The sequence below is a fragment of the Oncorhynchus nerka genome, linkage group LG28 (assembly GCF_034236695.1).
Source record: "Oncorhynchus nerka isolate Pitt River linkage group LG28, Oner_Uvic_2.0, whole genome shotgun sequence".
Classification (NCBI taxonomy): Eukaryota; Metazoa; Chordata; class Actinopteri; order Salmoniformes; family Salmonidae; genus Oncorhynchus; species Oncorhynchus nerka.
Window position 1 is genome coordinate 42,223,470 of NC_088423.1, and position 12,511 is coordinate 42,235,980.

Here is a 12,511-nt window from a genome sequence, read left to right on the forward strand (position 1 = left end):
ATTCTTAACATATCATACAAATTCATAACATATAATTTGAGAAATGGATGATGGACATCCACAAATGAATGCATACCATACAAAATGTAACATATCCCAGTAAATAGAGTGTCTCGGATTTACGTACAGAATAACACAAAATGCTCTGAGACCAGGTTGATAGGGCAGCAGTCTCTATGGTCTCTATGGTCCAGGATAGAGATGACTGTTTAACAGTCTGATGACCTGAAGAGCCCCTCTGGGGTTCATGGATATCTCAAGAGACATCTTATACTTGTTTAACTGGGTTAGGGTAGTCATTTGCCACGGTTTAGTAATATAGTTAATTAATGTAAGAGTAAAATAGTAAACGTTACATATTTATCACTATCATACTGAAAGTTAAGTTCATTAAGTTACTCGATGGAAGATAGGGATTTGGAGCAACAAGCATTTCTCACGTCATTTACCTGACAATAGCACATTTCAGGGCAATCATACATGACACAAGTGAGCGTGGGCGTGCATGTGCTTTTGTTTACTCTGTCTCAATAGCTTTCGACACAAGAGGGCGACCAACGGATTCTGTATGTGGAAAGGGGAGTGTTGTTGGATCCTGTATTTTACATTATACCCATTACCATATATATGATTGAATATTATCTGCTGTTGGCTTGTGTGGATGTAGCTGACTTCAAACGTTGTTAAAAGTATCAGGGCCATGGTACTTTCTCATGATGGAAAAATACAGAGAAGCATGAAGACAGGAACTGTTCAAATTAGTTGGGAGGGGGGCACATTCAGAGCGGGGTGTTGCGAGAAGAAGCGGTCTTTTGTTAGATAACAGGAGCCAGGTGCGAAATAACAGGAGCCAGGTGCGAGATAACCGTATGGAGCATGAGAGCCTGGATGTTCTTCACAAGCAACATTTATATCTATCAACAGAAGCGCCAAGAGGCGGGGACCCGCCTGAGCGCCTCAATAGGCTGAGCAAGTTTAAACCACGCCCAGTCTCTACTGTGATAGGCCAACAGACGGGTTGGAACTGTCTATCACAGTATAAAGAATACTGTTTTACATACGTCTTGTCAGTTCCCTGTTCTGCCCAGCGTGGTATTACAGTGAGCCCGTATATACGAAAGTTGCATTTGCCATTTATTACTTAGCTAATAAAAAATACATAGTATAAAATCGGTGACTCATTGTTATATTTATCCTGATACCAGATTCGAATTTACGCAACTCTAACAGTGTTCACATTCACTTTTCATCACACGGAAACAGTGAAGAGAGTATCATTTAGCTAGCATAGAATACAGTTGAACTCGTCGGTGTCACATCACGATCATACTTACTACAATGAGCGGCAGAGGGAAACCACGAAGCGTGCGCGCAAAGAGTCCGGAACCAGCGCATGTCAAGAATCCGATTCGGGCCAAGAGTGCCCGGCAACCTCCAAAGGAACCAGTGAAAGACACTAAGAAGGAAACGCAACAGGTCACTGATGAATACAACCCCAAGAAAACCAAGGAACATAAGCAGCCTAAGCGCACCACTGAGGAAAAGGCACCTGTGCCACAGAAGTGCGTAGAAGTTAAAACCGGATCAAGGATGGTCAAAAAAGGTTACAGCGTTGACTCAAATCCGAATAAGATCCTGTTTACAACCATTGAACAATTGAAGATTAAGAAGAAACAGAAATCGGAATCAGCAAGTATTGTCAATGACACGGTAAAGCATATAATGGACCACATGAAAAAGTGTACAGAATGCTTCAAAGATGTAAATGATGTGCGCACTGGGAGTTATTACGAGAATTTAAAGGTGGGTCATGAATTACATTCAATCATACATCACCAGTGTGACCCAATAGTCTTTCGTGCTTCACAAATGTTTAACGATTTTTTTTTATCAATATAGATTTCTAATCCCGACGAATTTGACGTGATGTTAACTGTGCCTGTCGAGCGGGTGGACATTCGGCCGTTTGGGGATGTTGGGGCGTTTTACAGCGTGGCGTTCAAACGAGGAAAACACTCGTTGGATCGCTTTCTATGTGAAGACAACACAATATCTGCCAGTGGAATGCTTACTGAGTTCAGAAACGAGGTTAAAAAGTGTGTGAAGATACTCAAAGGTGTGTACGTCTGTAGCGCGCGTTTCCCAAATGCCTGTAGTGTAGCGTATGTATGCAAAACATTTGTTCATTAAAATGTTTATTTTTTCCATACTTCTATCAAGACGTGGGGTTGGAGAAGAAAAAGAAGGGTTGCCCGGCGGTGACCTTACTGATAAACGGGACGGGAACGGTCCCTATCTCACTGGACATTGTTCTGGGTCTTGAGGTCCGCTCGAGCTGGCCCACTTTCACCCAAGGAGGCATAGACAAAATAGACATCTGGCTCGGGACCAAAGTGAAGAAAGAACAAAAGCTTAAGGGGTACTACCTCGTTCCGAAGTACGAGGGAAAGGGCACGGTGGAACGGGAAGGTGTCTGCGCTAAAGGTAACCCTTTTGTAAACATTAAGTCAACACTATTAAAGCTTACACATCTTGAATAAAACTATCACTTTCATTTGTGATTTCTTCATGAATGGGAGTTGCAAAGGGCGATCAGGAAGCCTGCAGACCCCCCTCCCCCCAAACAAAAATCTGATATATATATTTTTTTTAATTGTTGAAAGAAAAAAAATCTCACAAAATTAGGGCCTTTACTAGTCCTGTATTAGAGGTCACATATAGGTGTCAAAAAATAAATTCAGCACTGCTTCCCCCCTTTCCAGAGAAAGGGGAAGTGGCATGTAACTATGTCCTTTTTCTGAGTTTCCTAAATGGGTTTTTCTTGTCCTGTTACCTACAGACGCATGGCGCATCTCATTCTCGCATGTGGAGAAGAGTATCCTAACAAATCATGGCTCCCAGAAGACCTGCTGCGAGGCCAGCGGGACTCGCTGCTGCAGGTAAGCCTACTATAGAATGAATACTACAAACATGAAAACTGTAGTCATAACGATCAAGTGGATTTTTCCTAGTCGTATGAATTTCCACATTTTATGAACTCGTCATTAAACCCATTTCCTTTGATAAATTGTGTATTATCATGTGTTCCTTAGACTTGCCATTTTCTTGCTTCAGGAAGTTCTGTCTGAAGCTTCTGAAGCACCTGTTGGGCTTGCTGAAGGCAGAGAACCCTAGTCTGTCCAAGTTCTGTTCCTACCACGCCAAGACCACCCTGCTCCACGCCTGCTGCTCCAGGAACCAGGACAGCGACTGGGAGGCGGCCCAGCTGGGACTCTGCTTCCAGCAGCTGCTGGAGGACTTTGAGGGCCACCTGAAAGATGGCATGCTCCCCAACTTCTTTATCCCCAAACACAATCTACTGGGCTCCGGCCATGACCGCAAGAGCTGTCAGTTCCTGGCCCGGCGCATCGAGGAGGAACGCAACAATGGTTTCCCCATTTTCCGCAAGTGAGTCGGGACCTCGAACACCTCCCTTTAATGACTCACCCAGAGGCCCAATAGGCATAAGTGGAGTACAGTGGTGGTCCCATAATGTTGTCTATTCTTAAAGCAAAGGCATAGGCAGGAGGAATTGAAGAGCAGAGGAGTCGGAAGTTTAATTTCATTCAGATCTTACTTGACGAGTTTTGAGTGAGAGCCAACTGCTCCTCCAACAAATTATAAAAGGTAATGTAGTCCTTTCCTGCTGTCAATGAACAAAATCGCGCTCTTAGGACTCATGGGTGGAATGTTATTGATATATTTTTTTGTAATTTCATAACAAAGATTATTTTTAAAAACCCAACGAAAATCTGGAGTTTCTATGTCAAACAGTTTTGCTATATTTCAGTGTTCTGTGATGTTTATAAGTGTAATATTGGGATGCAAAGTAAAAAATGTATACATCTCAACTCTGTATCTGACACGGTACAGGTGTCTTCTTTTTTAAGCCCATAACCATGTTTGAGGTGTATACTTTTGTTTAAGACTACCAAGAATCACTCTGTGTGACCCTACATTTTGCCCACAGCAGTAAAAGGTTAAACAAACTCAGTACAACACTATTAATTGTTCAATAAATAAATAAACATACAAATGTGCAACACAAAAAAAGGCTGAACACTGGAGGTTCCAGCATGGAAGTTGCAAGTTGCTTCTTCTTCTGAGGAAAGAAATTACAGATTCAAAAGACAATTGGCAATGGGATATTGGATTCTAAACCACAAAATATTAGTAGTTTTAGCACTAGGAGCTAACATGAGCTTTCAGTGAGGATTTTCCATAACTTTTTTAAAATCCCTTAAAAATAATTCCATACTAAATTCTACCTACTCAGGATGTCAACACCATCTATTCCTTGCAGAGTATTTGTCCACCTATGTGTCTGTCTTGGCCAAACCAGGAGGAAGAAACAGATTTTCCCTGGTGTATGTTTTGCTGTTTTGAGTTGTTAGAAACTGACTGTGTGACAGTATGTCCAGGTGCATGCTGGGAAACTCCAGCTATAATTTTTGTGACCACGGTCATTGATTCGAACTGTCTAACAGAGAGAGATTGTGTGTGTGTGTGATGTGAACACATTGCAGGTGCCTCTCTGTTTACCCGATATGTATTTCTGTTCAGCTTTTGTTCACACAAGTTTATTATTAGCCATTCATTGGAATGTAAGGCCTGAGGGCAGAGGTGTTTTCAGCTGTATACCAATAAATTGGAATGTGCATGTGTGAAATACCCTACTTTTAATAAAACAGAACACATCATGGAAAGATGTCTTTCTTATCTCTGTGAACCCAAAGGACTAGACTATTGTTGAAACCCTACCCCTTTTCTTCACACATGTATGCTTAACCTGTTCAATAGGCATGGTCTGACAACTCAGTGGCCTTATGGTTGAGTGTCCACCCTGTGATGGGAATTTTGTGAGTTCAATCCCTGGCTGAGTCATACCAAAGACTGTAAAAATGAAACCTGATGTGTCTTTGCTTGGCAAGGAGCTAGATAGACTAGCTAGGGGGTGTAGTTGTACATTAAGCTGCCTCATGCTACTGAAACAGGAGATAGGCTCCTGCCCTATGAGACATTTCGGCTTGCACAAGCAAGGCTACTTACTCATGGTATGACAAACACTGCTGTAGATCGGCCACCTTCCATACAATATTCTTAAAATGTTTTATTCATGGATTTAATGGTGCTCTGTGGGATGTTCAAAGTTTTGGGATATGTTTTTATAACCCAACCCTGATCTGAACTTCTCCACAACTTTGTCCCTGACCTGTTTGGAGAGCTCCTTGGTCTTCATGGTGCTGCGTGCTTGGTGGTGCCCCTTGCTTAGTGGTGTTGCAGACTCTGGGGCCTTTCAGAACAGGTGTATATATACTGAGATCATGTGACACTTAAATAAAGTCGACCTGTGTGAAATCTAACTAATTATGTGACTTCTGGATGTAATTGATTGCACCAGATCTTATGTTGGGGCTTCGTAGCATATTCAAGCACCACTTGTCTGTTTTTATCATTTTTTTAAAACAAGTATTCTTTTCATTTCACTTCACCTATTTGGACTATTTTGTGTATGTCCATTACATTAAATTCAAATAAAAATATATTTAAATTACAGGTTGTAATGCAACAAAATAGGGAAAATGCCAAGGGGGATTGTAATGGGTGGGTGTTGGAAGGCAGGGAAGTCAGGCGCAGGAGAACGGACTTGGTAAAAACGGAGTTGTTTAATAAATGCTGATAAAAAAATTAAAAAACGAAATGTACAAAATAACAAAAGTGGGTACAAAACCCATCACACACCAACATAATACATGCACGTCACATACCATCAAGCAATCTCCAACAAAGACATGAGGGGAAACGGAGGGTTAAATACAAAACATGTCATTGATGGGATTGGAACCAGGTGTGAAGGAAGACAAGACAAAACCAATGGAAAATGAAAAATGGATCAGTGATGGCTAGAAGGCTGGTGACGTCGACCGCCGAACACCACCCGAACAAGGAGAGGGACCGACTTCGGTAGAAGTCGTGACAGGGATGAAAACTTTTGCAAGGCACTGTAAGCTGTATCAAGTTAGTTACAACTGGGGATGGAATGAGAACCTACAGAAAGTTAACTCTCCAAGAACAGGGCTGGATAGCCCTGGTCTACTGTTTCTGTAACAATAGCCTAGAGCTAAAACCACTATTGTTTATCAGTGTCAGAGTGGCCTGTAATTTTGGTCATGTGTGTGGTCATAAACAATATTCTGCTTACGTCTCCAGTCATGCCCTTACCAAAATATCAGGCTTCTGGCAAACAGTTGTGGAAAACCTTGCTGCAAGCTCATATTTCCACATGCAAAGTAGTTGTGGCAAACTGTTGTGGCAAATTTGCGGCGACTTGTGAACTTCTGGCAAACAATTCTGGGAAACTTGTGAACATTCTACTGTTTTCTGAAAATTTGATCAGGTTTTTGGTTACTGTGTGTTAACATTGAAATGTATCTACATGAACTAAATCACCATTTTAAATGCACTTAATTCACAGAGAACTAAACTATGTGTACTATATATGCATTGAACAAAAATATAAACACAACATGTAAAGTGTTGGTCCTATGTTTTATGAGCTGAAATAAAAGATACCAGACTTTTTCCTTATGCACAAAAAGCTTAATTCTCTCAATTTTGTGCACAAATTTGTTTACAGCCCTTTTAGTGAGCATTTCTCCTTTTCCAAGATAATTCATCAACTTTATAGGTGTGTCAAACCAAGAAGATGATTAAACAGCATAATCATTACACAGGTCAATCAATCAAACTGATAACACAGCCCTTTTAACATCAGCAGATGTCACATTGCTTATACAGAAACCCAGCCTAAAACCCCAAACAGCAAGCAATGCAGACGTAGAAGCACGGTGCCTAGGAAAAACTCCCTGGAAAAGCAGGACCCTAGGAAGAAACCTAGAAAGGAACCAGGCTCTGAGGGGTTGCTGTGCAGGGTGGAGATAAGAGTACATGGCCATTAAGACCAGATTGTTCTTCAATATGTTCAAACGTCCATAGATGACCAGCAGGATCAAAAAATAATCACAGTAGTTGTAGAGAGTGCAACAGGTCAGCACCTCAGGAGTAAATGTCAGTTGGCTTTTCATAGCCAAGCATTCAGAGGTCGAGACACCAGGTGCGGTAGAGGGAGGGGGAGAGTGAGAGGGAGAAGGAGAAAACAGCAGGTCCAGGACAAGGTAGCACTTCCGGTGAACAGGTCAGGGTTCCATAGCCACAGGCAGAACAGTTGAAACTGGTGCAGCAGCACAACCAAGTAGACTGGGGACAGCCAGGAGTCATCAGGCCAGGTACTCCTGAGGCATGATCCTAGGGCTCAGGTCCTCCGGGGAGAGAGAGAAAATTAGAGGTAGCATACTTAAATTCACACAGGACACCAGATCAGACCGGATAATTACACCAGGTATAACAGACTGACCACAGCTTCCTGGCACATAGACTATTGCAGCATAGATACTGGAGGCTGAGACAGGGGTGGTTGGGGGACACTGTGGCACCATCCAACCAGGCAGGATATAACCCTACCCACTTTGCCCAACCACAGCCCCCACACTACTAGAGGGATATCAACAGACCACCAACTTACTACACTGACAAAAGGATGATAATAGCCCATGAAGATCTCCTCCACCGCACGAGCCTGAGGGGGAGCAAGACCGGACAGGAAGATCAAGTCAGTGACTCAACCCACTCAAGTCGAGTATAATGCATAAAAGCCTGGTACCCTTCCTAGAAATGGCATGCAATAGCACTAGTAAACAAGTGCCCGTAATAAATCAAATCAAATCAAATCAAATCAAATCAAATTGTATTTGTCACATACACATGGTTAGCAGATGTTAATGCGAGTGTAGCGAAATGCTTGTGCTTCTAGTTCCGACAATGCAGTGATAACCAACAAGTAATCTAACTAACAATTCCAAAACTACTGTCTTATACACAGTGTAAGGGGATAAGGAATATGTACATAAGGATATATGAATGAGTGATGGTACAGAGCAGCATACAGTAGATGGTATCGAGTACAGTATATACATATGAGATGAGTATGTAGACAAAGTAAACAAAGTGGCATAGTTAAAGTGGCTAGTGACATAAGAATGCAGTCGATGATCTAGAGTACAGTATATACATATGCATATGAGATGAATAGTGTAGAGTAAGTAACATTATATAAGGTAGCATTGTTTAAAGTGGCTAGTGATATATTTACATCATTTCCCATCAATTCCCATTATTAAAGTGGCTGGAGTTGGGTCAGTGTCAATGACAGTGTGTTGGCAGCAGCCACTCAATGTTAGTGATTGCTGTTTAACAGTCTGATGGCCTTGAGATAGAAGCTGTTTTTCAGTCTCTCGGTCCCAGCTTTGATGCACCTGTACTGACCTCGCCTTCTGGATGATAGCGGGGTGAACAGGCAGTGGTTCGGGTGGTTGATGTCCTTGATGATCTTTATGGCCTTCCTGTAACATCGGGTGGTGTAGGTGTCCTGGAGGGCAGGTAGTTTGCCCCGGTGATGCGTTGTGCAGACCTCACTACCCTCTGGAGAGCCTTATGGTTGAGGGCGGAGCAGTTGCCGTACCAGGCGGTGATACAGCCCGCCAGGATGCTCTCGATTGTGCATCTGTAGAAGTTTGTGAGTGCTTTTGGTGACAAGCCGAATTTCTTCAGCCTCCTGAGGTTGAAGAGGCGCTGCTGCGCCTTCTTCACGACGCTGTCAGTGTGAGTGGACCAATTCAGTTTGTCTGTGATGTGTATGCCGAGGAACTTAAAACTTGCTACCCTCTCCACTACTGATCCATCGATGTGGATAGGGGGTGTTCCCTCTGCTGTTTCCTGAAGTCCACAATCATCTCCTTAGTTTTGTTGACGTTGAGTGTGAGGTTATTTTCCTGACACCACACTCCGAGGGCCCTCACCTCCTCCCTGTAGGCCGTCTCGTCGTTGTTGGTAATCAAGCCTACCACTGTTGTGTCGTCCGCAAACTTGATGATTGAGTTGGAGGCGTGCATGGCCACGCAGTCATGGGTGAACAGGGAGTACAGGAGAGGGCTCAGAACGCACCCTTGTGGGGCCCCGTGTTGAGGATCAGCGGGGAGGAGATGTTGTTGCCTACCCTCACCACCTGTGGGCGGCCCGTCAGGAAGTCCAGTACCCAGTTGCACAGGGCGGGGTCGAGACCCAGGGTCTCGAGCTTGATGACGAGCTTGGAGGGTACTATGGTATTGAATGCCGAGCTGTAGTCGATGAACAGCATTCTCACATAGGTATTCCTCTTGTCCAGGTGGGTTAGGGCAGTGTGCAGTGTGGTTGAGATTGCATCGTCTGTGGACCTATTTGGGCGGTTAGCAAATTGGAGTGGGTCTAGGGTGTCAGGTAGGGTGGAGATGATATGGTCCTTGACTAGTCTCTCAAAGCACTTCATGATGACGGAAGTGAGTGCTACGGGCGGTAGTCGTTTAGCTCAGTTACCTTAGCTTTCTTGGGAACAGGAACAATGGTGGCCCTCTTGAAGCATGTGGGAACAGCAGACTGGTATAGGGATTGATTGAATATGTCCGTAAACACACCGGCCAGCTGGTCTGCGCATGCTCTGAGGGCGCGGCTGGGGATGCCGTCTGGGCCTGCAGCCTTGCGAGGGTTAACACGTTTAAATGTCCTACTCACCTCGGCTGCAGTGAAGGAGAGACCGCATGTTTTCGTTGCAGGCCGTGTCAGTGGCACTGTATTGTCCTCAAAGCGGGCAAAAAAGTGATTTAGTCTGCCTGGGAGCAAGACATCCTGGTCCGTGACTGGGCTGGGTTTCTTCTTGTAGTCCGTGATTGACTGTAGACCCTGCCACATGCCTCTTGTGTCTGAGCCATTGAATTGAGGGTCAGAGGCAAAGAATCCCAGTGGAGATAGGGGAGCCGGCCAGTGGTCCCAGTTGAGCATTATTTATTATCTGCTGTTGTTAAATAGGAAACAGCACGTTAGTTGTGCAGGGCTTGATGATGTTGATGGCTGTCGATGGTCAAATCTGTAGCATAAAGAGAATTAGGGGAGTTCAAAGACCCCGTAGAAAAAGATGCCTGTTACATGTTCAGTACACTCAGTGACAATAAGAATCTCAGACAGAAAAACCTTGGCTTACTTGACCACTGACCCATTACCTCCATGGGGTCTCTTGAAAGTAAAAAAAAATGGGCTACAGACCTTGAAATCTACAGGCCAACTTGTATTCCAATCCTAGGTATTCTAATGAAATCTGTATGAAAACCCCTCTGTGTCTGCATAGTCTCTATGAGTCTCACTGGGCGTTTCCTAACCCGACTAGCCCCTGACCTGACAGGCCTAACAGAGTTATCATTATGTTAAACCTGTTCAACTACAACCACCATTGTTGGGTCACTGTCCACAGTCGGTGGATAGTCAAGGTCAAAGGTTCTGTGACTGTTGCTGGAGCTTGTGCTACCAGCGGCATCTTCAGAATGATTCCTTCTTCAGAGGTTTCGGACATTTTTTCTCCAAAGGTTAGCTCTGACGTGTTTGTGCCACAAGTGGTACCCTCAGAAGTGTTGAGTTCTGAGGGTCCCTCACCAGTGGCCCATCTTCCAGCACATCTGGGGTCTCTTTTTCAGAGGGCTCCGACTGTGTTTCCTCTGAGGTCTGTTCTGATACCAACACACCAGTCTTCTCACCAATGTCCATTTCTGGTATATCGTTCATGGATGAGTCCTCCATCTCCTCACTCTGATCCTCACGGTCTCCCATATTAGGTGTCTCCAAGGCAGTGTCAGGGAGAGGCAAGAAGTTTACAGGCATGATCAGATTATGGTGGACTGTTTTCTCCTGGCTAGTCAACATGTTCTGTATCTTGAAGATGTGGATGTCACTATTCTTCTCCGTAACAATATAGAGGTTGTTCTCCCAACGATCAGCCAGCTTCCTCTTTCCATGTTCACCCTTATTCGCCAGCCGCACCCGATCACTGACCTCCACTGGAGCTCCTCTGATCTTCCTGTTGTAGAGGCCTGCATGCCTCTTCAGCTGTTTGGTTGCCGACACCTGTACCGTCTCCATGGCCTCCCTCAGGTCTCTCGTTAGGGACTTGATGTACTCGTCATAGTCTACAACCACTGAGTCTTGCAGCACAGTACCAAACATCATGTCAACAGGCAGACGTGGGGTTCTCCCAAACATCATCTGGAATGGCCCGTTGTTTCATGGACTGTGCAGTTGTAGGCAAAGTTCAACGACTTTAGCTTCTGGGGCCACCTGTGCTTCGCTCTCGTAGGTAAGGCCCTGATCAAGTTTCCCAGCATTTTATTGAACCTTTCGAATCCCCCGTTCCCCATCGGATGGTAGGGAGTCGTGTGTGACTTCTGGACTCCTGCAGCACTAATCAAAACTCAGCAATTAATTTACTTTCAAAGTTGGCCCCTTGGTCGGAGTGGATACGATGAGGAAAACCATACACACAGAAGATGTTGTTCCACAGCTAAAGGGCCACTGCTTTGGCTGATTGGTTCGGACACAAGAAGGCATGGGCCATCTTAGTCAAATGGTCAATGACGACCAGAACATCCAAGGACTTGTTGCTGTAAAGCATTTTTGAATTTGGACACAATGAGTAGATTAACAAGAAGTTTCTTTCATTTGCTGTATTGGACTTATTAATGTGTGAAAGTTACATATTTCAAAAAATATTTTTGAATTTCGCGCGCTGCCTTTTCAGTGGAATGTTGTCGTGGGGTTCCGCTAGCGGAACGCCTGCCCTAGAAAGGTTAATGGGTTGTTCTCTGTCCATACAGTAAAGGCTTGTCCCTTAACCAATGATTAAACTTCTCACAGACGGCCCAGCGTAAAGCAAAAAACTCTAACCTATGGGCAGGATACTTTGACTATGCATAAGTAAGTGATTTACTAGCAAAGGCTACGGGTCTGGCCGCAGACCCATCCTCTGGCACCTGGGAGAGGACAGCACCTAAGCCATTACTAGATGCATCGACAGACAGTAAGAAAGGTCTACTAAAATCAGGGTGGGCTTGCATGACCTGATCGAGGAGAGCGTGTTTCAACTGACTGAAGGCCTGTTTGCACTCACCAGTCCAGTCTGCTACTGTGAGTTTCCTATGTATTCCTCGTTTCCTCTTGCCTTTCCCATGGCGTGGTGCCTTCGTCCCAGTTGTCAGCCCATGCAGCGGCTTAGCGATGGTGGAGCACCCCTCAATGAACTGCTGGTAATAGAGTATCATTCAGAGAAAGGACCGAATCTTCCCTTGGGAGGGCACGTTCCCCTGGGAGGGCACTTCCTCTGGTACTCCTCCAGCCTCCCATGGACCTCCACAGCTGTCCATTCATGCAATGATTTGCACATGAATATCAATGACATCTCTGTGTTCGGACAGTGCTTGATGAACATGACAGTCAGAACACGTGATGGATTGTCTAGCTCCTTGTTCTGCCTCTTCAAACAGTCCTGTGCCACCTCTAT

General features: G+C 44.5%; 1 protein-coding gene across 2 annotated transcripts; it reads left to right on the top strand.

Annotated features, from left to right (window-relative positions):
* The first annotated feature begins 602 nt into the window (after positions 1 to 602).
* On the top strand, positions 603 to 5,406 carry LOC115112699 (cyclic GMP-AMP synthase-like). 2 transcript variants are annotated; one of them, XM_029639726.2, is made up of 5 exons: positions 603 to 1,803; positions 1,900 to 2,116; positions 2,221 to 2,484; positions 2,840 to 2,939; positions 3,093 to 3,266. In XM_029639726.2, exons 1-5 carry the CDS (start codon positions 1,339 to 1,341, stop codon positions 3,172 to 3,174), a joined length of 1,128 nt encoding a protein of 375 aa, XP_029495586.1. In that variant the 5' UTR covers positions 603 to 1,338; the 3' UTR covers positions 3,175 to 3,266. The 2 variants fall into 2 exon arrangements, with proteins under 2 accessions (XP_029495586.1, XP_029495585.1); XM_029639725.2 differs by having other exon boundaries at positions 609 to 1,803; positions 3,115 to 5,406.
* The last annotated feature ends 7,105 nt before the right edge of the window (positions 5,407 to 12,511 follow it).